The sequence below is a fragment of the Hyla sarda genome, chromosome 6 (assembly GCF_029499605.1).
Source record: "Hyla sarda isolate aHylSar1 chromosome 6, aHylSar1.hap1, whole genome shotgun sequence".
NCBI classification, from domain to species: Eukaryota; Metazoa; Chordata; class Amphibia; order Anura; family Hylidae; genus Hyla; species Hyla sarda.
In genome coordinates, this window is record NC_079194.1 from 65,655,551 (window position 1) to 65,682,029 (window position 26,479).

General features: G+C 43.5%; 1 protein-coding gene across 1 annotated transcript in view; it reads right to left on the reverse strand.

The window, feature by feature from the left end:
- Positions 1-26,479, reverse strand: part of FAM83F (family with sequence similarity 83 member F) — a 52,708-nt gene that overhangs the window by 10,577 nt on the left and 15,652 nt on the right. The window contains exon 3 of the mRNA XM_056524024.1: positions 437-604. Within this exon, the coding sequence (XP_056379999.1) occupies positions 437-604 (168 nt within the window). The remainder of the gene's footprint in view (positions 1-436; positions 605-26,479) is intronic.

The window sequence follows — 26,479 nt, forward strand, 5'->3', positions numbered from 1 at the left end:
TTTATACGGACACTGTATTGCGGTGTCATTTAGGCCAGTGTTTTGCGGAGATTTATCTAAACCTGTCCAGAGGAAAAGTTGACCAGTTGCCCATAGCAACCAATCAGATCGCTTCTTTCATTTTTCAGAGGCCTTTTTGAAAATGAAAGAAGCGATCTGATTGGTTGCTATGGGCCACTGGTCTACTTTTCCTCTGGACACGTTTAGATAAATCTCCCCAAGTCTCTAGCTGTTGCCAAACTACAACTCCCAGCAGGAATTTTCCAGGGAGGACATTCCATAAAAATTATTTTTTCATTTTCGTCATCCCATTTTCAGCCACAAGGGGCTATAAAAAAAATGGACCAAAAGCAATAAACAGCAGTTTTTTTCATAGAAAATAGTGTTTTACTACCACTTCTACCTATATTTTTAGGGTTTTCTATCCCAGTATTACCCGGAGCATAAATCCAGACAGTTGCATGAATTCACACATCTCCAAGAAATGCTTGACTCCCCCCTCTCCTAGAATGATATAGACGGGGACTCTCCGCTTGTCTGATGCATCCAGCACATCTCTGAACACTTCTCTGTCGGTAAAATAATCCATTACGATAGCGATTACCTGTGAAAGAGAGAAGATAGACTTGAATGAGGTAAATGTTCATTTATTGAGAATAAGATATATTTTCACTTAGCCGCACAACCACCTCCAAGGAAACCTCGGGATCAATCAAGGGGCGTGGATCTCGTTCAGGGATAAGATAGTTTATTACCCACAATGCAACGCGTTTCGCGGAAGACCGCTTCATCAGGCATGCCTGATGAAGCGGTCTTCCACGAAACACGTTGCATTGTGGGTAATAAACTATCTTATCCCTGAACAAGATCCACGTGACTTGCTTGATCCTGAGATTTCCTTGGAGGAGTTTGTGTGGTTGCTGAATTTGCCTTAGGAGCGGCTGCGGGATCCTGGGTAATACTGCCCTAGAAGCTTTTACCATTGTTGTACGTGGCTCAGTACAACCACCGCTGGTGAGAACTTGAACTTCTGTTCATTTACATATTCTTCCTGACGCTATCACACTATGGAGCGCTTTTCTTTGTCTTAGTTGATATTTTCACTTAGGCTGCATTCACATCTCGTTTTGTACATACGGGCGCTGGATCCGGCTGGGGGAGGGGCAAACCGGGCGCTCCCGTACCCCAGCCGGATCAGCTCGTGACTCCATTTACTTCAATGAGCCGACCGGAGTCAAACGGTGACTCCGGTCAGCTCAGTTTTGACCCGTATGCGGTTTCCTGACCGGACCTAAAACGGTTTTAGGTCCGGTCCAAAACCGCATACGGGTAAAACTGAGCTGACTGGAGTCACTGTTTGACTCCGGTCGGCTCATTAAAGTAAATGGAGTCACGGGCTGATCCGGCTGGGGTACGGGAGCGCCCAGTTTGCCCCTCCCCCAGCCGGATCCGGCGCCCGTATGTACAAAACGAGATGTGAATGCAGCCTTAGAGCCCATACACCTCTACACCTTCTTCTTCTTACAGTACTTCTTACCTGAATTTTTGAATGTCTATTGCAGTTTTACTGGCATAGATTGTGGCACACAAATTGACAAAAGTGCACCAAATGTATTAAAGCAGAATTAGTGTGTACAAAATTTTATCCCCCATCCAAAGGAGATTGTGGTAGGTGCCAGCAATATCCTGCACAGGATCCCGGAGAGAGCCGGCATCCCGCGCAGGAGAACGCGGGGGGTCCCAGCGCTCAGACGCCCTATGATATAAAATTTATCCCCTATCCTTTGGAAAGGGGATACATTTTTGTGCACTAGTCTACTTTAAGAGGCACATTTTTGGAAAATTTGGCTCATCTTACTCCAAAGCATTTTAAGTTAAAGGGGTTGTCCAGGAAAAAACTTTTTTTTTTATATATCAACTGGCTCCAGAAAGTTAAACAGATTTGTAAATTACTTCTATTAAAAAATCTTAATCCTTTCAGTACTTATGAGCTTCTGAAGTTAAGGTTGTTCTTTTCTGTCTAAGTGCTCTCTGATGACACATGTCTCGGGAACCGCCCAGTTTAGAAGCAAATCCCCATAGCAAACCTCTTCTAAACTGGGCAGTTCCCAAGACACGTGTCATCAGAGATCACTTAGACAGAAAAGAACAACCTTAACTTCAGAAGCTCATAAGTACTGAAAGGATTAAGATTTTTTAATAGAAGTCATTTACAAATCTGTTTAACTTTCTGGAGCCAGTTGTTATATAAAAAAACGTTTTTTCCTGGATAACCCCTTTAAGACCAACATACAGGTCTGTAAATTACTTCCCCCAAAGTGCCTCCCTGGTACAGTAATAAGTGTTGAATTTTCTTGCAGCGCCACTACAGGTGAAAATATACATTACACAGTGCCATTCAGTTTATTTGGTTATCTGATATGATGCAGGACAGGTCCTCCTGAATGAGAGCAGATCTTTTTAACCACTTATCAATCTGGCCAAGAAATAGGTATTCTAAACCGAGGAAACCACTCTAACTTGGAAAGTACAAGAGATCCTGCAATTCCTCAGACACCACAACTCAAATGTGAACAGAGCTTTAGACATATTTTACTGGTGCTTAGCATACATTCCTAATTGCAGCAGGTTCAATTCATTATTTAAAAATGTTAATAGTTGACCTAGTGTGGTATGGGGTGTGAGATGCAAGGCAGATGGAATTACCCTAGGGGCAGATGGCATAAATCCCTTGTATTCGTGACGCCAGGGCGTGGTTTTCCTCAATACCACCCGAAGGTATACCGCTGGATCCTGGGCTAGGCCCGGGGGCAATAATGACTCCGATGCAAAATTATGGACAACGGTAGGTTCCCTGAGTGACAGATGGTACAGTCTAAACAGTGTAATCAGGACCACGGAGGTGCCCAGTGACTTCAGAGACTTTAAGGGCTTGCTGAGACTTGTAGTAGAACGGGACAATTTAGTGCAGGCCACGCTGACTTGACTAGATTGACTTATGACTGACAATGCTGTGACTGTGGCTTACTTGTAGCTTGTGGTTGCACGACTTGACTTGAGGCTCCTATGACTCCAGACACACTCCTAGACTCGACTGCACTGGACCTCAGCTTAGCAGAAAGAGAGAAGAGACTTCTCCCAGGGCTTTTATGGGGGATACTCTGGTGGGATTCCATTGGTCACCCTTAAGTCACCTGGTCACTGATACCTCCTGGGTAACAATCACACGATAACTCCCATGACAACTGAAGATCACATGGGAACATTTCTTAGTTATAACACTTCTTTACACACTTTACAGCATAATAAATGGCAAAACATATGTACATGAGGGGAGGGGTGTAAGGGGGCCCAGGGGACACTGCAGAGAGGCTGCCTGACAGGGCAGCAAGGGTACGGGGTACCAACTCCCATACTGGGCCACCACACTAGTAACCTAATTCTTGCCTTTCACAACTAGTATTCATGTTATATATACCTCATTTGCATTATTATATTAGCACTCCAGATCTCTTGATTAAATTCTCTGTCATACTGGTAATTCATCACAGGTGGAAAATTCCCCTAACCGTAGTTGACTTCATAGTTAAAACCTTTCTTACGAAATACGAACCAGATAATCACCAAAATGAATACATTATCCTGCTCAAGTTTATGATCTGTCAAAATACAGGGAAACCTAAAGCTCTTGGGTTGACCCGAATAGGTAATGTAGCTCCAGCCTACCATATGTAGTGCATGATACTAGTGTCTTCCTATGTCCAGAGAGAGTTTGGCTTCCCTCAGGCATCAGGACCTTAATGCTAGTACCTACACATCCCTTGTCTGTAAAAGTAGGTTTATAGAAAACGCACCTTTCAGCTGTGATATCAGGACATTTAAAGAGGTATTTTGGTTTAAAAAAACTGTATTTAAAGAAGTCCCCCCCCCCAGATGTATAACATACTAATATAGTTATTAGTTAATTGTTCTGGCTTCAGCAAGTTTTTGTGTGATTCACTCTGACAGGAAGTTGCATAGTTCTTTAATTTTCGAGGTGGTGTTGTCTTAGGCTCCCCATCCCCTCCATGTCTACAGAGACAATGTATTATCCTCTGCTGTCTCAGGAGGCTCAGCAGGATCTACTATGAGCACAAGTCCCCACCTCTGAATGATGCCACCACCTCTGACTAGCCCCTACAGCCACATCACCATCTCCCTGCCATGTACACACATACAGACACATATCTTTTATGAGATGTTTAGCGAGAATGAGGTGTGCTTATACCATGCTGCCTTGTGATGAATGATGCCATAGGCAGAGGAGCAGACAGAGAATGGGTAGCAGTTGCTGCAACCCCACTGATTGTGTGATAGCCTGCTGTGAAATGAGATTTTATGCAACAGCTCTGGGCAGGGCCGGACTGGCCTACAGGGATACAGGGAAAATTCCCGGTAGGCTGCCCGCCCCGTGCTTTGCTGCCCAATGCGACCGCAGCGCGGGCTGGCCGCCGCTTCACACTAGTATCAGGACTTGCGGCCACAGAGTGGCAGAGCAGCGAGCTATAAGCTTCCAACCTCGCCACTCACTCCACCTACCGACGGGAGGCCATGCAGGACATCCGTGTTATGGCATGGGTGGCACAATGATATGACGTCATCACGCCGCCTCTGGAGTTTGTTATGTTTTTAGTTTTTTTGTTTTTTTTAATCCTGCTTACAACCTATCTACCTGCCTAAAGGGGGGGATATCTAATAGAAAGAGAGTCCCATCCTCACCTTTCTTCCTCTGCACCCCTCTTATCCTCACCTCTCTTCCTCTGCACCCTTCCTATCCTCACCTTTCTTCCTCTGCACCCCTCCTATCCTCACCTTTCTTCCTCTGCCCCCCTCCTATCCTCACCTTTTTTTCTCTGCGCCCCTCCTATCCTCACCTCTCTTCCTCTGCACCCCTCCTTTCTTCACATCTTTCTCTATGCCCCTCCTATCCTCACATTTCTTCCTCTGCCCCCTACTATCCTCACCTCTCTTCCTCTGCACCCCTCCTATCCTCACCTCTCTTCCTCTGCACCCCTCCAATCCTCACCTTTCTTCCTCTGCACCCCTCCTATCCTCACCTCTCTTCCTCTGCACCCCTCCTATCCTCACCTCTCTTCCTCTGCACCCCTCCTATCCTCACCTCTCTTCCCCTGGCCCTTTCCTATCCTCACCTTTCTTCCTCTGCCCCTTTCCTATCCTCACCTCTCTTCCTCTGCCCCCCTCCTATCCTCACCTCTCTTCCTCTGCCTCCCTCCTATCCTCACCTCTCTTCCTCTGCCCCTCCTATCCTCACCTCTCTTCCTCTGCCTCCCTCCTATCCTCACCTCTCTTCCTCTGCCTCCTTCCTATCCTCACCTCTCTTCCTCTGCACCCCTCTTATCCTCACCTCTCTCCCTCTGCCTCCCTCCTATCCTCTCCTCTCTTCCTCTGCCCCCCTCCTATCCTCACCTCTCTTCATCTGCCCCCCTCCTATCCTCACCTCTCTTCATCTGCCCCCTCCTCCTATCCTCACCTCTCTTCCTCTTCCTCCCTCCTCCTATCCTCACCTCTCTTCCTCTGCCCCTCCTCCTATCCTCCCCTCTCTTCCTCTGCCCCTCCTCCTATCCTCCCCTCTCTTCCTCTGCCCCTCCTCCTATCCTCACCTCTCTTCATCTGCCCCCCTCCTCCTATCCTCACCTCTCTTCCTCTGCCTCCCTCCTCTTATCCTCACCTCTCTTCCTCTGCCCCTCCTCCTATCCTCCCCTCTCTTCCTCTGCCCCTCCTCCTATCCTCCCCTCTCTTCCTCTGCCCCTCCTCCTATCTCCACCTCTCTTACTCTGTGCCCTACGTAAAGTGATACATCTGCGCTCAGTGGCCGTTTGCTGGCACAATGACACAGTGCTGTGGGGCTGGTATGCAATAATTTCCAGGGCTGGTTTTCATCCCCAGTCCGGCCCTGGCTCTGGGTGGGGAACTGGCAGTAGTGCTGTGGAAGTGGAGTAGGCAGTGTGTGAGGACTGAGGGAAAGCAATGCATTCTGGGAATTGTAATACTGAGCATCTGCTCAACCAGGGAGTACAGGACTTGTGGTTTTAGAACTTTGCCCCGATTGCTAATGCATAAATACATTTCAACTCATATCTCCTGAATGGCTGGACAGATTTGGCTGAGATAAACACTGTTAGAAAGAAGGTCATTTGCAATATACTCATGGTTAGTATGGGTGATCCTCCTGTCAGTTTCCCTTTAATTAATGGGCTTTGATGAGTGTTCAGTGTCTTGCACATATTTGCAACAGTTGTTCTTGCCGCTTTCCTTTTAAAAGTCTTTTAAAGGTGTATTCACCTGTACTGTATTTGCTGCAGAGTTCAATGGAAACGAAATGACTAAACACAGAATCAAACCTGCAGCTTCAAATCCTTCACAGGATACTGTACTTGTGACTACACCCTAAGGGTAAGTTCACACGTACAGGATCCTGGGCAGATTTGATGCGCAGGATTTGTAACTGCCGATTAGAAGCTGCGCTCAGTCATTTAGTTAACATTGAAATCTGCAGCAGAAATCCTGTGCATCAAATCTGCGTACGTGTGGACGTACCCTAAAGGAGAAATAGAATTCTCAGTCCTCTAAATGCAATGACTGCCCATTGTATTGTCAGGGATAAAACCTACTTCAGTCACGCCAAACTGGTTTTTCAGATGGTGTTTACCTATGTCAGACCAAACCTAAGGTTCAGAGTTTCCTTCTTGCAAGAAAATGGGTTCCAAGGGGATTTCTGAGCTCTGTTCAATCTCTAATGCAAATGATTTATTTGACCTACTATGGATCATTGTGACAGATCACTGTATTCTACTTTAGTTTGCCATTGATAATTATTTTTCAATGAATATATTATTAGATCTGTGATCGCCTGGTTGGTGAGATAGTTTTCATTCTCTGACCCCCGAATACTGCAAAGTTGTTGGTGGATTCTGACCATTTTCTATGTAGAAATCTCTTTACCAATATTGACTTCTTCTGCTTGTTCAAGGTGTTTTCACATTCGATAATCCATTTTGTTAGAATGACTTACTCCTAAACATAAGCTAAGAGCTTACCATGGATAGAATCCCCAGTGATCATCTGTAATCTATGGGAGAATTTAGGGTTTCATTTACCTGCACTGTTACCATAGGGAAAAAGAAGCTTTACACACGATTGGTCCTCTAACAAGAGAGATGCTCCTGGCAGTGTCCCTATGCGTTGTCTAATTGATATCACTAATAAAAATTAGAGACCCATCTTTTCATTCAAAAAACACTTGCATTGCAACTGGAAAGGCATTTTCTTAATCAAACATCCCATTTAATAAATGTGTGTTGAGGGCGTGAAAGGGCAGATGTTATTACCCTAGAGGCAGATGGCATTAACCCGTTGTGTTCGTGATGCCAGGGCGTAGTTATCCTCTACACCACCTGAGGTATGGCCGCTGGTTCCTGGGCCAGTAGTGGGGCAAATAATCACTCCAATGCAAGGTTACAGAACAATGGCAGCTTTACTGAGGCAGGCAGGTGTTATAATCTTTACAGCTCAGTAGGCCCAAGGAGATGACCAGTGACTTTAGGAGACTTGCGGGCTCTCTGGGACTTGCAGTGGACTTGGACTGAATAATACAATCCAACGCTGACTTTAGACTTGACTATGATTAACTAGACTTCTTCCCTATGGTTATTTGCCAGGTTTTGAGTGTCATCTGAAGGGTTGCGTGACTAGGTCTTGGTCTCCCTTAGGACACCAGACACTCTCAGGTCTTGACTGTACTGTAGCTCAGCAAGGTCTAAAACTGAAACGAAACTAGCTCCTCCCAAGTATATAAGGGAGCAATTTGGAGGACTCCCATAGGTCACCCACAAGTCACCTGGTCACTGACACCTTTCCTGGATACATAGGACTTAGTAACCACATTTAAAGGCACATTAACATCAAAAAGATAAATTAATAAATAACATAAGGCACTGTTAAACATTTAGGGTCTGTAGAATGGAGGTGAACCCAGGGGCACTGATATAGAGTCCCCTACACAGAACAGAAAAGGGTACAGGAGGGTAACTCCTGTACTGGGCCACCACAAATGTCTTTAACCCTTCAATAGGCACTGTCATTTCAACAAACTTTACATAAATCAATAGTAGAAGCAAATGTAAGAAAATACATAATCTATCTTATTAGAGAAAAATCCCTTTGTATCCTCCTATGTCCCTATCCTAACCTGCGAATAGGGGATACATTTCTTACCACTGGACTGTTTCTTTAATCTAAATCTATATTTGAATGAAGATCATAAGTATAGATTAAGATAAAAAATATGATGTTGTATCACCTCAGATGACGTCAGTAATTTACCAATATATAGATTATTAAAAATAAAAAATGTATACATGTGCTAGGACTCCCACCACTACCTCTCTTACAATTTTGAAAAGGTAATTATATATATACTGTATAATCTAGAAAATCTAGCAATTGTTCTTTCATACATTTACAAAACCACCATATTGTGCATAAAGGAACTATCAGGCCTATAGTGAAAAATGGTGTATACTTGGGCTGTTTTAAACTCACAGGCATCAAATCTTCCTTATAGCTATTTTTACACAATACGGTGGTTTTGTAAAATGTATTTAACAATGAAGAAAATATTTTGCAACAATTATGTGGCTTTGTCTAAAATATTCTACCGTCAAAAGATGCACATCACACAATGCATCTAAATCTCTGTACATTCCAATTTAGCAATTATCACTATTTTATATTGAATTATGGGCATAGAAACAAAATCTAAACATTCTTTGCATTTTGCTATTTGCACCTTTATTTTTGTGAGAAGAATAGTGATATTATAGCTGCTTTCAATCCAATAGTCTTAATAATAAAATTTACCTACAAATGAGAACCCTACAGTGTTACATAACCGGGCATGTCAGGGCATTGCCAGCAACCAACAGATCTTGACAGGATACCTGGCCCCAGGCTCCATAATCTCTTTTCCATTGCTGCACCCTCCATTGCAAGCTTCCTAAGCAATCATTTTTATGTGTCTGGCATCATTTTCATAGTAGACAATGTAAAAGATGAGCGTGCTTCTTCATGTTTTTACATCTTAATCCTTAGATTACCATAAATAAAATAAAAAATAGAGTTTTCCTTGTAAAGGGTGTGTCTACACAAGAATACTAGAGCTACACACAATAAAGGAGGTGGGTGCCTCAAGAACACAACCTGGGGTCTGGCCAAGTGATTGACTTCATACAATTCGAGCTAGTTGAGGGTAAACCCCGTGTGCTCTCCTATTCCTTAGAAATAGCTGCATAGGAGAGAGATTTTATTTGAGATTAATCACCATTAAAGGGGTACTCCGGCACTTAGACATCTTATCCCCTACCCAAAGGATAGGGGATAAGATGCCTGATTGCGGGGGTCCCACCGCTGGGGACCCTCGTGATCTTGCACGCAGCACCCCAGTTAAAATCAGTCCCCGGAGCATGTTCGCTCCGGGTCTGATTCCCGGCAACCACAGGGCCGGCGGTGTGTGACTTCACGCCTCCGCCCCGTGTAACGTCACGCTCCGCCCCTCAATGCAAACCTATGGGAGGGGGCGTCACAGCTGTCACGCCCCCTCCCATAGGCTTGCATTGAGGGGCGGAGCGTGACGTCACACACCGCCGGCCCTGTGTTCGCCAGTAATCAGACCCAGAGCGAACATGCTCCGGGGACTGACTTTAACTGACGTGCTGCGTGCAAGATCACGGGGGTCCCAAGCGGTGGGACCCCCGCGATCAGGCATCTTATCCCCTATCCTTTGGATAGGGGATAAGATGTCTAAGCGCCGGAGTACCCCATTGAAGGGTTCTACGAAATAAGAAAAACATGGCTACTTTTTGCAAGTAACTTCACCACTCTTGTATGTGGGTTATGTGTGATATGACATCTCCCCAACTCACATGACTTTATTGTGAAGCTTTCCGCTCCATCCCAGACCCTGGCGGTATTATGCGATCGTCACTGAGACTTGATGACTCTTACAGTGTCTCGTGTTGATTTCTTTAACCCTTCCTATAAGACGCACATCGAGCCTTTTATAGGAATAACTATAGACCCTGAATTTTTGTGCACACATAGCTCATAATAACATTACCTGTAACAAAATGAGCTGTATTTCTGTTTATATCATGTAGTTTGGTAATGGGCCGGAGGATAAAACTTTTTGTGGGAGTGTTTCTTTAAAATGATTGTTTGGTGGGAAATTGTAACATTGCTAAGTCAGAAGAAGAATACACCTGGTTACAGCTTTTATTATGAGCTGTTCACTCTGACCGGCAGGGAATGGTCCGGAGTGTATAGTAATTGCTGTATCTGCAGCCCGGGGTGCTCTATGTATACATGTTAAACTGATAAATAGGAGAAGAATGAACAGAACACTCAAGACAGGATGTCCTGTCTGTCCTAATTTTCTCCCTATGGTTCTTGTAACTCTTGCTCAGACTATGATTTAATAAAGAAGCCTTGATTTTGTAGTGATCCGGTGTTCCGTTCATTCTTCTCCTATTTATCAATGTTATCATTACCATTTCGATGCTCATTGGGTCTCAGATGATCTTCAGGTATGTATTGAGGAATTTTATTTTTCTGCTACAAGGACTAGATGTTAGTACATAACACTAGTGTCCTGGCACTGACTTGTTTAGTAATACTGTATTTACCAATCATTATTATAACTAGAGATGAGCGAATCTTTAAAAGATTCGATTCGGCCGGTTTGCCAAATTTTCCGAAAAAATTAGGTTCAGTCCGAATTTATTCATGGCGAATCTGTATTAAAAAAGGCTATTCAATAGGGACGCAGAACACTTTGTCTTGCTGTAAGATGCATAGGGTGTGTGCTGGGTTAGTGAAATAATACTGTTATTCAGTATGACATGCAGATTAGAGGTGTTGCTATTAGAATCATTGTCGCAGAGTGGCACAATGACAGAGCCTTATGGTGGTATGGAGTATGAGGAGACCATATAGTGGCTGAATGACACAGCGTGGAGGTGGCGGCAGCATAAGGAGACCATATAGTGGCTGAATGACACATCGTGGAGGTGGCGGCAGCATGAGGAGACCATACAGTGGCTGAATGACCCAGCCTGGAGGTGGCAACAGTCTGACAAGACCATAGGGCCTCACAATTGAAAAGATTAAAGATATTTTTTAACATTTAAATTGAAGATTTCAAATAGATAAACCTAAAAAGTTTTATTTTATGTGCCAGCAGCATGAGGAGACCACATGGCCATACAGTGACACAGCCTGAAGGTGGCGGAAGCATGAGGAGACCATATAGTGGTTGAATGATACAGCCTGGAGGTGGCATCTGCAGCATCAGGAGTCCATAAAGTGACCTGGTAACATAGTGTGGTGGTGGGTGGCAATACCAGTACCTGGTGATGAAGGCTGGTGAAAAAAGGAGAACTTGGCATCAGATGTGTGGCATCAAGCGAGTGGCAGGGTCAAAATAGTAGCTGAGGCAGGTAGGCAGAAGAAAACGGTCTCTATTGTAAAAGTGTTAGTGTTCACAAGTCAGTATTGAGGATATGCATTACGTAAAATTTTTCTTTTAATAATATTCTTAGGATAAAATATATGTACCCCAATTTTTTTTTTAAATCAAACAAAAGGAAAGGTGTGCAAAAAACACCATGTGCCACCTATACCACCAAGTATTGATGTGATGCAAAGGGAACAACGTATGGTCCATTGTAACCGGTGTCTGTAAAAACTTTCCCTGTAAGGCCCTACTCTCGATTTATTAATTCTCTTCTTGGCAAGTGTTACTCGCCCTAAAAAGGGAGCCCACACAGGAACCTCTCCCTATTTCTTAGGTATGGGGTGGGTGAACTCACTTAATCTAAATATAACCGACGGTTACTGAGATGAACTCCCACACCCCAGGAGTGTATAGACAAAGTGAGAAAACAAAAGATCTCAGTCCTCTAGGTTATATGAGTGAAATTATTAGAGAAAAATAAGTGTACAAATAAAAATATAAATATGTGATATTGGGAACCAGGTATATAGTAAGTAAATTGGACGTTATTCGTATGCAAATAAGTAACATAAATGGATACAATATATTGTAAATACATTTATTAAGATATTGGTGAACTAGGCGGTGTAGTCAAAGGGCACTTGTGACTCACAACCAATACATATAATAATTTGTATAAAATACAATCATAAAACAATAAGAACATATAAAATGCTGCTAGTATATATCTGCACTGCTCAAAAAAAATAAAGGGAACACTTAAACAACACAATGTAACTCCAAGTCAATCACACTTCTGTGAAATCACACTGTCCACTCAGGAAGCAACACTGATTGACAATCAATTTCACATGCTGTTTTGCAAATGCAACAGACAACAGGTGGACATTATAGGTAATTAGCAAGATACCCCCACTAAAGGCATGGTTCTGCAGGTGGTGACCACAGACTTCTTCTCAGTTCCTATGCTTCCTGGCTGATGTTTTGGTTACTTTTGAATGCTGGTGGTGCTTTCACTCTAGTGCAGTGGTTCTTAACCTCGATTCGATCGAACCCCAGGGGTTCGGTGAGTCAGTCTTGCGGGTCCGGCGGAGGTCAAGACACACATGCGACTCCAGGCCAGTCGCAACAGGACAGGCAAACCAAGCAATTGCTGGGGGCCCCGAGCAGAGCCGGTGTTTGCCCGTCCTGTAGCGACGGGGCAATTCCCCCCATCACTATTAACTCCCTGCGGCCCTGCATTAAAGTTTAAAAACGCAGGGGCCGCCAGGAGATAGTGCACGCCGGGACGTCACTGACGTCCCGTGTGTGCGCCCATAGAAAATAAGGCTTCGAGGACCGGAGGATCGAGAAGGAGGAAGACGCGCGCTGGCCAGCTTGGTAAGTGACCAGCTGCACGTCATCTTCGGTGCTCCGACCACCGGTCCCGGGACCTACTGCTATAGCCGGAGCGGAGGTCGGAGCACTGAAGTGGGCAGTACACAGGCATACAGCCTCCAGCCATACACTGTATATGACTGGAGGCTGTATATCTGTGGGGGAACACTGCCTACATAATGTGGGGGAACACTGCCTGCCTAATGTGGGGGAACACTGCCTGCACCTAATGTGTGGGGGGAACACTGCCTGCGCCTAATGTGTGGGGGAACACTGCCTGCGCCTAATGTGTCTTAAAGGAGTAGTCCAGTGGTGATTCAGTGGTGAGCAACTTATTCCCTATCCTAAGGATAGGGGATAAGTTGCAGATCGCGGGGGGTCCGACCGCTGGGGCCCCCTGCGATCTCCTGTACGGAGCCCCGACAGCCCGCTGGAAGGGGGCGTGTCGACCTCCGCACGAGGCGGCGGCCGACACGCCCCCTCAATACAACTCTATGGCAGAGCCGAAGCGCTGCCTTCGGCAATCTCCGGCTCTGCCATAGAGATGTATTGAGGGGGCGTGTCGGCCGCCGCCTCGTGCGGGGGTCGACACCCGCTATCTCGGCGGAGAGCCGGGGCCCCGTACAGAGAGATCGCAGGGGGCCCCAGCGGTCGGACCCCCCGCGATCTCAAACTTATCCCCTATCCTTAGGATAGGGGATAAGTTTTTCACCACTGGACTACCCCTTTAATGGTTTTGTTCTTTAAAGGTTTTGTTCCTTTTGTGCACCTATGTATAATTATATACTTAAATATATACCTCCTATGTTTTGAATTTGAAAAAAATCATATTTTATTTTTCCAATTAAGAAGGGTTCGGTGAATGCGCATATGAAACTGGTGGAGTTCAGTACCTCCAACAAGGTTAAGAACCACTGCTCTAGTAGTAGGATGAGATGGAGTCTCCAACTCCCACAAATGACTCAGGTAGTGCAGCTCATTCAGGATGGCACATCAATGCTAGCTGTGGCAAGAAGGTTTTATGTGTCTGTCAGTGTAGTGTCCAGAGCATGGAGGCACTACCAGGAGACAGGCCAGTACATCAGGAGACGTTGAGGAGGCCTTAGGAGGGCAGCAACCCAGCAGCAGGACCGCTACCTCCACCTTTGTGCAAGGAGGAGCAGGAGAAGCACCGCCAGAGCCCTGCAAAATGACCTCCAGCAGGACATCAATGTGCATATGTCCACTCAAAAGGTCAGAAACAGATTCCATGAGGGTGTTATGAGGGCCCGACGTCCACAGATGGGGGTTGTGCTTACAGCCCAACACCATGCAGGATGTTTGGCATTTGCCAGGGAACACCAAGATTGGCAAATTCCCCACTGTTGCCCAGTGCTCTTCAAAGATGAAAGCAGGTTCATACTGAGCACATGGAAGGGAATGGTGGCGGTAGGACAAGCATACAGAGAATAGCCCTCACCCTGGCATCACAAATAGAAAGGGTTAAACAAGCATCCTTTAGTAACCGCACAGCTACACCCCCATATACCCTACTCCCCCAAGCTACCACTCTATGGACTGGCCCCCCCATTCCCCAGACCTTAATATGATTGAGCACATCTGGGACATCATGTCTCGCTCCATCCACCAATGGAGCCACAGACTGTCCAGGAGTTGGCGGATGCTTTAGTCCAGATCTGGGAGGACATCCTTCAGGAGACCATCTGCCACCTCATCAGGAGCATGCCCAGGCGTTGTAGGGAGGTCATACTTCTTCAGGTAGCTTCTTCAGGCATTTAGCCCTGCTTCGAGCAAGCAGCGATAAATGCTGTAAGGCTTCACTTACCCCGCGTCTCCGTTTGGCCGGCCCGAGTCTTGCAAGTGACGTCCTTCCACAGACCCGCACATGAGGACATCAGTGACGTCACTCGTCGGGCCGCCGGAGAGGAGCAGCGCAGGACAGGTAAGTGTGTCTATGTGTGTGCGAGAGTCGGGGGGGGGGGGGGGGGGGGGGCGGGGGGCGACAATGCTACCTAATGTGGGGAACCTGCTACTACCTAATGTGGGAAACCTGCTACTACCTAATGTGGGGAACCTGCTTCTACCTAATGTGGGGAACCTGCTTCTACCTAATTTGGGGAACCTGCTTCTACCTAAGGTGGGGAACCTGCTTCTACCTAAGGTGGGGAACCTGCTTCTACCCAATGTGGGGAACCTGCTACTACCTAATGTGGGGAACCTGCTGCCTTCCTAATGTGGGGAACCCCCAGAAGTAGCACCTGCATCATCCATCAGCTCATGCTATTACCACACGGGGTAGGGGGAATGGGGGGTTGCTGGTGGATGATGGGGGTGCTACTGCATGTGGGGGGTGTTGCTGGTGGATGATAAGGGGCGCATTATGGGGGCCTTATATGTAAGGGGTGCATGTGGCCCAGCCTCACCCAGCTGCTACCTCCAGTGGCCGCCGGATAATTTGAGTTTGAGAACCCTGCCCTATACCATTACCTATATACCTGGTTCCTAATATCAAATTTATATTTTAATATTTTTATTTTTATTTTTACACTTGTTTTTCTCCACTAATTTCACTCATATAACCTAGAGGACTGATATATCTTTTGTTTTCTCTCCCTATTTCCACCTGCAAACACTGCCATTTCCCAGGGTTTTTAGGTGGAAATAGGGATTGGTTCCTGTGTGGGGCCGCCCAATGGACCATACGTTGTTCCCTTCCACCTTTTAGAGGTCTTTGCATCACATCAATACTTGGTGGTGTAGGTGGCATATGGTGTTTTTTGCACACCTTTCCTTTTGTTTGATTTAAAAACATTTTTGGATACATATATTTTATCCTAAGAAAAGTTACGTTTTAGCTAATGGATATCCTCAATACTTACTTGTGGTCTGATGCGGAGGAATGTTTGCAACTGGGGAGCAGCACCTTAAATATGTTTTGCACTATCCATATTTGTGAAGTCTTGGTGTGGCACCATGGTCAATCTACTCTCTACATTTTTCGTGGACAGATGAGTTCTCCTTGGGGTTACCATGGCCCCCGCCAGACTAAACACCCGCTCTGATGGCACACTACTGGCTGGGCAGGACAGCTTTTTCAGGGCAAACTCTGCTATTTGCGGCCACAAATCAAGTTTGGCTGCCCAGAAGTCCAGCGGATCTTCAAGGTGTGTTGGCATGGCCATGTCAAAGTATGCCACCACCTGCTGGTTCAGGTCCTGCTCCAGGTCTACCTGCTGATGATGAGTTGCTTCACTATGCGGATGAAGAAAGCTACTCATCAGCGACTGTAGACTCAGGCTGCTGCTAATGGAGCTGGTACTGCTCCTGCCACCCCTCCCCAGCAGCCATGGCAGTGGAAGGTGAGCACAGAGGGCCCCCCCTCCCCGAGTGAGACCTGCAAGAGGATGAACAATGGCGCAGATATGCATCAACCAACTGACTAGGATATCTCTGTAGTAGGTCAGTTTGTCCTCCCTCTCAGTGGGTGTAAAAAAGGCCCCCCATTTTGTGCCGGTAGCAAAGGTCCAATAAGGTGGAGACCCAGAAGTCATCCCGCTGCCGAGTGGTGACAATTCCGCTGTCACTACGCAAGCAAGTGCGCACGCATGCATCGTGCCATTTGTATAGCAAAAGTGGAAAATCACCAATAAGGTTTAGATATCAAATCTTAATTTATTTCACTGATAAAATCGTTATCAAAAAGTGTTAACTAATAATGGGAGGGGGGTGAGGGTACAGGTGAGTGCCTACACTCAGAGCCCTGCCTAATCTAGGGGGGGTACCTAAACTAAGTGTGGATAGGAATGGGAAACATAGAGACAATATATACAGATAAGTTAGCCTCTTCTACCAACGCGTTTCGCCTAATGTGGAGACATAGGCTCATCAGGGGACAAGAGGGCAACAAATATATACAGCGATGACAAAGTATTAGTACATTGAAACATAGATGAGTTAACACTTAAGTACTAAACAATTGACATAGAACAGATACAATCTGATAAGTAGAAGAAGATGGAAATTGGTCACAGTGGTCAGGGACAGTCAAACTAGGGTATATGTTGTCAGTGTCTAATTGTCAAGATAGAGATGCATAGAGACATTTAGAAATGGGATATCAAATACAGTACAGTATTAGACCTAAATGATGTATGATGGTGTCCTATACAAGTTAAGGTATTAGTAAAGAAGTAATCTTCAGAGTATTTATATTCACTCCATGTACAATTCCATACTGCAAAAAAACAAATTAGAGGACATGAGACATCCAATCTCAAGGAATATTTATAGAGATTCCAAATCGTATATCAATTTATCTTACCACAGGTGTGAATAAGTGGTAGATGCCATAATCAATAAAAAATGATGATAGATCAAGAAGGTAACGTTAGATCTAGACCAAAAAGAAAAATACAAGAAATTGTAGTGTCCAAATATAGTACAGCACCAAATAAATAGAAGACAAAGGGCCTATCACATACCCTGATACGACAGCCTGTACATGTATGATATCCCATATAAGCCAGATTCAATTGGTTCCAAATCAAAATTGATAACTGTGAACCCAAAGAAACATCAATTGGAATTATCCATGTGCTTATAGTATGAAAGTATACTGATGAAGTAATAAGATACAAAGTAAGCCAGTTGTACTGACCTGTCCACAGCCACTAAATAGAGTCAGCGTGTGCATAAACAAGATGAGGCCATTTTAGCCTGAGATAGATCCCAGGTAGCTAAGGAAAGAAGATATGACGCCAGGTCAAAAAGAAAGCAAACTGAGTGAACAATCTGTAAACAAGATGAGTGAATAGTCTATGAGCAAAATGCATAAACTAACTGCTAAATACCTTATCAGATGAAGATATGATGTCTACCACCGGAGATGGTGAGCGCCAGCACGCCGCTAGATATCAAGGCTCACCCGGCGTTTAAATAGAGCTCCCGGGCGTGTTAGATAATGCTGCTTCCGGTGTATGGAACGCAGCAAAGACGTCACATCCGGCGAGTTGACCCGCACAGAAGGCGGAAGTAATCGCGGCGCCACACAGATCGTGTGGAGCGCAACCGGAAGTATGCTGTGGTTTGATGGACCGCAGACCCTGGCAACCACCGGTGCCTGGAACGCAAAGCGATATCTCTTCCGGTCCCCATGAACCGCAAGAAAGGAGCAATAGAAGTTAAAGAGAAACCGCAATTGGTCAAGATGCTAACCTAGATTGACACCAAAAAATGACACCAAAGCATGTCACATCACATCGGGTTATAATCTATTGACCTGGCATATCAGTTCAAATATATGGAAAGAAAATAAAGATAAATATAAATCAAGTACAGTAGGGATAAGGGAGCCTACCTGAAAAAACACACATGAAACATTATAGATAGTCTGTCTGTTCGAATACCACTGAGACCCAATGATATAGATGGCAAACAAATGATGAAAATAGGGATAGGAGGAGGAGGGGGGGGGGGGGGGGGGGGAGGGGACCAAAATAAAAAGTCCTATAACCTCTAAGGGTATCCACCAAGATTTTAAATGTATGATGCAAACGAAATTGCGTCATTAAGTCCAAAAGGGACAAAAGTCCGCAACTGGTAAATCCATTTTGTCTCCATTTGAAGAAGTTTTTTGTCTAGATCTCCACCCCTACTATCAAGTTGGACCGTAGTAACACTCTGGAAAGTTAGATTACAAGGAGAGTCTGAGTGAAAGAGATGCATGTGATTAGATAGGGTTTTATCCCTTTTATTTCTTATATCCCCTATATGCTCTAGAATACGTCGTCTAAATTGTCTACTAGTTTTTCCGACGTATCCCTTGGGACAGGTGCAGGAGGCTAAATAAATGACACCCATTGTTTTGCAATTCGCATAATTGCGATTAGTGTAGACATGATCGTCAGTATAACGTTTAAAGATTTTTGATACTTTTATGTAGTCACAGGCTTTACATCCCCCACATCTAAATGTGCCCTTGATTTTTGGGTTAAGCCACGTAGATTGTTTTGGAGTGGAGAGGTGACTATGTACTAGGAGGTCCTGTAGATTTTGAGACCTTCTATAGGTCACTATTGCTCTATCTTCAATAAGTTGTCCTACCAGGGGGTCACTTTTTAAGATTGGCCAATGACAATTGATAATTGATCTGATGTCTGATGCTGCTGCATCAAAGGTGGCAATTATGCGTGGGGCAGTCGTCTCATCAGGAATCCTGTCTTTGGATTTAAGAAGACTATTTCTGTCCTTAGTACAAGCATTTTGGTATGCCTGTTTAAGAACTCTGTCGGGATATCCTTCCGCCTTCTGTGCGGGTCAACTCGCCGGATGTGACGTCTTTGCTGCGTTCCATACACCGGAAGCAGCATTATCTAACACGCCCGGGAGCTCTATTTAAACGCCGGGTGAGCCTTGATATCTAGCGGCGTGCTGGCGCTCACCATCTCCGGTGGTAGACATCATATCTTCATCTGATAAGGTATTTAGCAGTTAGTTTATGCATTTTGCTCATAGACTATTCACTCATCTTGTTTACAGATTGTTCACTCAGTTTGCTTTCTTTTTGACCTGGCTTCTTTCCTTAGCTACCTGGGATCTATCTCAGGCTAAAATGGCCTCATCTTGTTTATGCACACGCTGACTCTATTTAGTGGCTGTGGACAGGTCAGTACAACTGGCTTACTTTGTATCTTATTACTTCATCAGTATACTTTCATACTATAAGCACATGGATAATTCCAATTGATGTTTCTTTGGGTTCACAGTTATCAATTTTGATTTGGAACCAATTGAATCTGGCTTATATGGGATATCATACATGTACAGGCTGTCGTATCAGGGTATGTGATAGGCCCTTTGTCTTCTATTTATTTGGTGCTGTACTATATTTGGACACTACAATTTCTTGTATTTTTCTTTTTGGTCTAGATCTAACGTTACCTTCTTGATCTATCATCATTTTTTATTGATTATGGCATCTACCACTTATTCACACCTGTGGTAAGATAAATTGATATACGATTTGGAATCTCTATAAATATTCCTTGAGATTGGATGTCTCATGTCCTCTAATTTGTTTTTTTGCAGTATGGAATTGTACATGGAGTGAATATAAATACTCTGAAGATTACTTCTTTACTAATACCTTAACTTGTATAGGACACCATCATACATCATTTAGGTCTAATACTGTACTGTATTTGATATCCCATTTCTAAATGTCTCTATGCATCTCTATCTTGACAATTAGACACTGACAACATATACCCTAGTTTGACTGTCCCTGACCACTGTGACCAATTTCCATCTTCTTCTACTTATCAGATTGTATCTGTTCTATGTCAATTGTTTAGTACTTAAGTGTTAACTCATCTATGTTTCAATGTACTAATACTTTGTCATCGCTGTATATATTTGTTGCCCTCTTGTCCCCTGATGAGCCTATGTCTCCACATTAGGCGAAACGCGTTGGTAGAAGAGGCTAACTTATCTGTATATATTGTCTCTATGTTTCCCATTCCTATCCACACTTAGTTTAGGTACCCCCCCTAGATTAGGCAGGGCTCTGAGTGTAGGCACTCACCTGTACCCTCACCCCCCTCCCATTATTAGTTAACACTTTTTGATAACGATTTTATCAGTGAAATAAATTAAGATTTGATATCTAAACCTTATTGGTGATTTTCCACTTTTGCTATATAATATTTACCTTCACCAAGGGATACCTTTATCATTCTTTGGATTGAGAAAACCAATTATCTTCATTTTCTCCTGAATTTCTTGATAATATTTTCTAGCCCTTTTAGAGGCTATTGTTCTGAGTAATCTTACTTGAGATGGCTAGCAATTTTCTACAGTCCCTGAATACGGAGGGGTGGAATGAGGAGGCTAGAGAGGTTTTTTCAGAGAAAGAACTCATTCAAATCAACAAATCCATCCCAACACTCACTACTATTTTTAAAGAACTACATATAACATATAAAGACCAACTAAAATCTTGGTGGGAGGTTAAGTCATTGGAGAACTATATTCTTCATAATATTGTCCCAAAGGGTTTGAGAATCTCCATAATTCCAGCAGTTCGATCCAGGACTCCACAATTAATGACTAAATGGGAAAAGGAAGCGACTTCTGCGTCTATTAGATTTATGCAGCTCCTTCTAGACGAAGAAAAGATTAATTTAGATACAGTTACAACAAAATTACAAGACCTGATAAAGACTGCTAATACATTGAGAAGTGACCCAGACTTTACCAAAAAAGAGGGTGAGCTACAAAACAACATAGAGAAATACAAATTTGTGCTGAAAGAACGTAAACACAAACAATTTAAAAGAGATCTCACAGAATTTAGGGACAACCGGGCATATACCTTCATTGGACAGGAGCCCAACAGAATTACCGATACCGATTTTTCCTCTTCGGAAGCAGAACTATCGGATTCTGACAAATCCAGAAATCCCAATTACCGTTCACCATACAAAACGAGATACGGTGGACAGAGATGGAATCACAATCCACGAGGCAGGGGCAGGAACCCAAGAGGAAGAGGAAGAGGGTCATTTACACCTTCTGGACAAAATCCCTCTATCCCAGCCGCATCTCTTCATCCATCAATGGTTGGACAATCACAATCATATACATCATCTTCTCCCTCTTTTTTGGAGCAAGGGCCACAAGGACAGGTACCCAGGAGCTAGTAGAACTAACGGACAATCAGATCATCAATCTCTCTGCACATGTTCTTACAGAACATGAACGAGCAGTTCTAAACAAAGGTCTATCATTTGTACCGACAGCTATCCCTAAAACGTTTGAATGGATAAAAGATATCCATCTCTTTGGACGAAAATTAAAGTGGAAAAAATTTTTTAAAATGCAGGACACACGTACTTGTACCACCCTTGGTATCACTCCGTCGGACCTAGAAGGTATAGTCACACTTAACTCACTGCTATCAGAAAGTGACAGGGTTCCAGGAGAAGGCCCTTTTACCAAATTAAAACCTAAAAGTACCCGATTTCCACCAGTAGGAGATCATGACTGTATCGACAGTTTTGTCGATATAGTCTGTCGAAATATTGAACTTACTCTCTCTAACTTCCAAATACCCAGCTATAATCTATCAAGATCGGAGTCGGCCGCGCTCGAGTCACTCAAAAGCAATACCGATATAATTATCAAACCTTCTGATAAAGGAGGGAATTTGGTGATTATGAATCAGGACCAATATGTTCAAATGTGTTTACAGGTATTGAACGATAACACTACCTATCGAATTCTAGATTACAATCCCACTATAAAATATCACAAGGAACTTAAAAACATCCTTCTGGAGGCAAAATCCGCTAAATTAATTGATGAGAATGAGTTTTCCTTTTTACTTCCTCTCCACCCACGGACATCTACTTTTTATGGATTACCTAAGGTACATAAAGGGTTATCACCTCTTAAATGTCGCCCAATTGTCTCGGGTGTGGACAATTTGACCCAAAATATAAGCATCTACTTGGACAAAATACTTAGACCATTTGTCCTGAGTCTACCGTCATACACCAGAGACACAACTGATCTATTATTAAAATTGGAGGGTATCACCCTGGAACAAAATCACTGGCTGTGTACGATCGACGTGGAAGCCCTCTATAGTTCCATTCCTCACAAGTCAGGCTTGGAGGCAGTCGAGTTCTATCTGAAAAGCAGAAGTGTACTTCTGACACCCCATAACAATCTAATTATGACATTACTATCATTCATCTTGACACATAACTTCTTTCTGTTCAACCGTAAAATATACCACCAACTCAGGGGCACGGCAATGGGGTCCCCAGTGGCCCCCACATATGCCAACATGCTCCTGGGTTGGTGGGAGGAAACGGTTATCTTCAATGACCACTACTCAATGTACCATAATTCCATCATACTCTGGGCACGCTATATTGACGATATAGCGATCATTTGGTCTGGAACATCTGAATCCTTTCATGACTTTATAAAAGATATCAATGTGAATAATATTGGCCTAAGGTTCACATATGAGATTAATAAAAATTCCCTAAATTTTTTAGATGTTACATTGGAACGGAGTGAAGACGGCACTATTCATACTAAAGTATACAGAAAACCTACTGCAGGCAACAATCTACTTAGGTGGGAAAGTCATCATCCAGTCCCCTTAAAAAAAGGGTATACCTAAGGGGCAATACCATCGCATTCGACGAAATTGCTCTTCAGATAATGCCTTTAAATTAGAGGCCAGTGACCTTAGGTCACGTTTCAGACAACGAGGATATCCCGACAGAGTTCTTAAACAGGCATACCAAAATGCTTGTACTAAGGACAGAAATAGTCTTCTTAAATCCAAAGACAGGATTCCTGATGAGACGACTGCCCCACGCATAATTGCCACCTTTGATGCAGCAGCATCAGACATCAGATCAATTATCAATTGTCATTGGCCAATCTTAAAAAGTGACCCCCTGGTAGGACAACTTATTGAAGATAGAGCAATAGTGACCTATAGAAGGTCTCAAAATCTACAGGACCTCCTAGTACATAGTCACCTCTCCACTCCAAAACAATCTACGTGGCTTAACCCAAAAATCAAGGGCACATTTAGATGTGGGGGATGTAAAGCCTGTGACTACATAAAAGTATCAAAAATCTTTAAACGTTATACTGACGATCATGTCTACACTAATCGCAATTATGCGAATTGCAAAACAATGGGTGTCATTTATTTAGCCTCCTGCACCTGTCCCAAGGGATACGTCGGAAAAACTAGTAGACAATTTAGACGACGTATTCTAGAGCATATAGGGGATATAAGAAATAAAAGGGATAAAACCCTATCTAATCACATGCATCTCTTTCACTCAGACTCTCCTTGTAATCTAACTTTCCAGAGTGTTACTACGGTCCAACTTGATAATAGGGGTGGAGATCTAGACAAAAAACTTCTTCAAATGGAGACAAAATGGATTTACCAGTTGCGGACTTTTGTCCCTTTTGGACTTAATGACGCAATTTCGTTTGCATCATACATTTAAAATCTTGGTGGATACCCTTAGAGGTTATAGGACTTTTTATTTTGGTCCCCTCCCCCCCCCCCCCCCCTCCTCCTCCTATCCCTATTTTCATCATTTGTTTGCCATCTATATCATTGGGTCTCAGTGGTATTCGAACAGACAGACTATCTATAATGTTTCATGTGTGTTTTTTCAGGTAGGCTCCCTTATCCCTACTGTACTTGATTTATATTTATCTTTATTTTCTTTCCATATATTTGAACTGATATGCCAGGTCAATAGATTATAACCCGATGTGATGTGACATGCTTTGGTGTCATTTTTTGGTGTCAATCTAGGTTAGCATCTTGACCAATTGCGGTTTCTCTTTAACTTCTATTGCTCCTTTCTTGCGGTTCATGGGGACCGGAAGAGATATCGCTTTGCGTTCCAGGCACCGGTGGTTGCCAGGGTCTGCGGTCCATCAAACCACAGCATACTTCCGGTTGCGCTCCACACGATCTGTGTGGCGCCGCGATTACTTCCGCCTTCTGTGCGGGTCAACTCGCCGGATGTGACGTCTTTGCTGCGTTCCATACACCGGAAGCAGCATTATCTAACACGCCCGGGAGCTCTATTTAAACGCCGGGTGAGCCTTGATATCTAGCGGCGTGCTGGCGCTCACCATCTCCGGTGGTAGACATCATATCTTCATCTGATAAGGTATTTAGCAGTTAGTTTATGCATTTTGCTCATAGACTATTCACTCATCTTGTTTACAGATTGTTCACTCAGTTTGCTTTCTTTTTGACCTGGCGTCATATCTTCTTTCCTTAGCTACCTGGGATCTATCTCAGGCTAAAATGGTCTCATCTTGTTTATGCACACGCTGACTCTATTTAGTGGCTGTGGACAGGTCAGTACAACTGGCTTACTTTGTATCTTATTACTTCATCAGTATACTTTCATACTATAAGCACATGGATAATTCCAATTGATGTTTCTTTGGGTTCACAGTTATCAATTTTGATTTGGAACCAATTGAATCTGGCTTATATGGGATATCATACATGTACAGGCTGTCGTATCAGGGTATGTGATAGGCCCTTTGTCTTCTATTTATTTGGTGCTGTACTATATTTGGACACTACAATTTCTTGTATTTTTCTTTTTGGTCTAGATCTAACGTTACCTTCTTGATCTATCATCATTTTTTATTGATTATGGCATCTACCACTTATTCACACCTGTGGTAAGATAAATTGATATACGATTTGGAATCTCTATAAATATTCCTTGAGATTGGATGTCTCATGTCCTCTAATTTGTTTTTTTGCAGTATGGAATTGTACATGGAGTGAATATAAATACTCTGAAGATTACTTCTTTACTAATACCTTAACTTGTATAGGACACCATCATACATCATTTAGGTCTAATACTGTACTGTATTTGATATCCCATTTCTAAATGTCTCTATGCATCTCTATCTTGACAATTAGACACTGACAACATATACCCTAGTTTGACTGTCCCTGACCACTGTGACCAATTTCCATCTTCTTCTACTTATCAGATTGTATCTGTTCTATGTCAATTGTTTAGTACTTAAGTGTTAACTCATCTATGTTTCAATGTACTAATACTTTGTCATCGCTGTATATATTTGTTGCCCTCTTGTCCCCTGAGGAGCCTATGTCTCCACATTAGGCGAAACGCGTTGGTAGAAGAGGCTAACTTATCTGTATATATTGTCTCTATGTTTCCCATTCCTATCCACACTTAGTTTAGGTACCCCCCCTAGATTAGGCAGGGCTCTGAGTGTAGGCACTCACCTGTACCCTCACCCCCCTCCCATTATTAGTTAACACTTTTTGATAACGATTTTATCAGTGAAATAAATTAAGATTTGATATCTAAACCTTATTGGTGATTTTCCACTTTTGCTATATAATATTTACCTTCACCAAGGGATACCTTTATCATTCTTTGGATTGAGAAAACCAATTATCTTCATTTTCTCCTGAATATCGTGCCATTTGTGCAAGTGACACGGAGGGACTCCCTGCCTCCACCTCCACTGCATACTGGCACGGTGTGTCTGGGTCCTCTGTCTCACCTCATAACCCTCTAGCTCCTCTAGCTGCTCCTGCTCCTCCTCTCCTGTCAGATGACTAGAAAACTGCCCATCTTGCGAAACCTAAACTGTGCTCCACTGTGCCCCTCCTCCTACTTGCACCAATTTATTAAATGGTTGCATAGCATTTAATAAGCACTAGTACATTTATTTAAAGTACACATCAGTATGGTTTCTCTGCGACTTTTTATCCTGTTGTGCCAAATTTTTAAGTCAAGCTTAGGCTGGTTTAGATTTGCAACAAATTAAGGGCTTTGTGACAAATTGGGCGAAAAAAATCGAACATGATAAATTCATGGCTGCTGCAAAAAGTTAACCAAACTATGGCATAGCTATACAATTTTAGAAAGAAAATCTATAGCAAAAGCACAATGAAAAGTCTCTAAACAG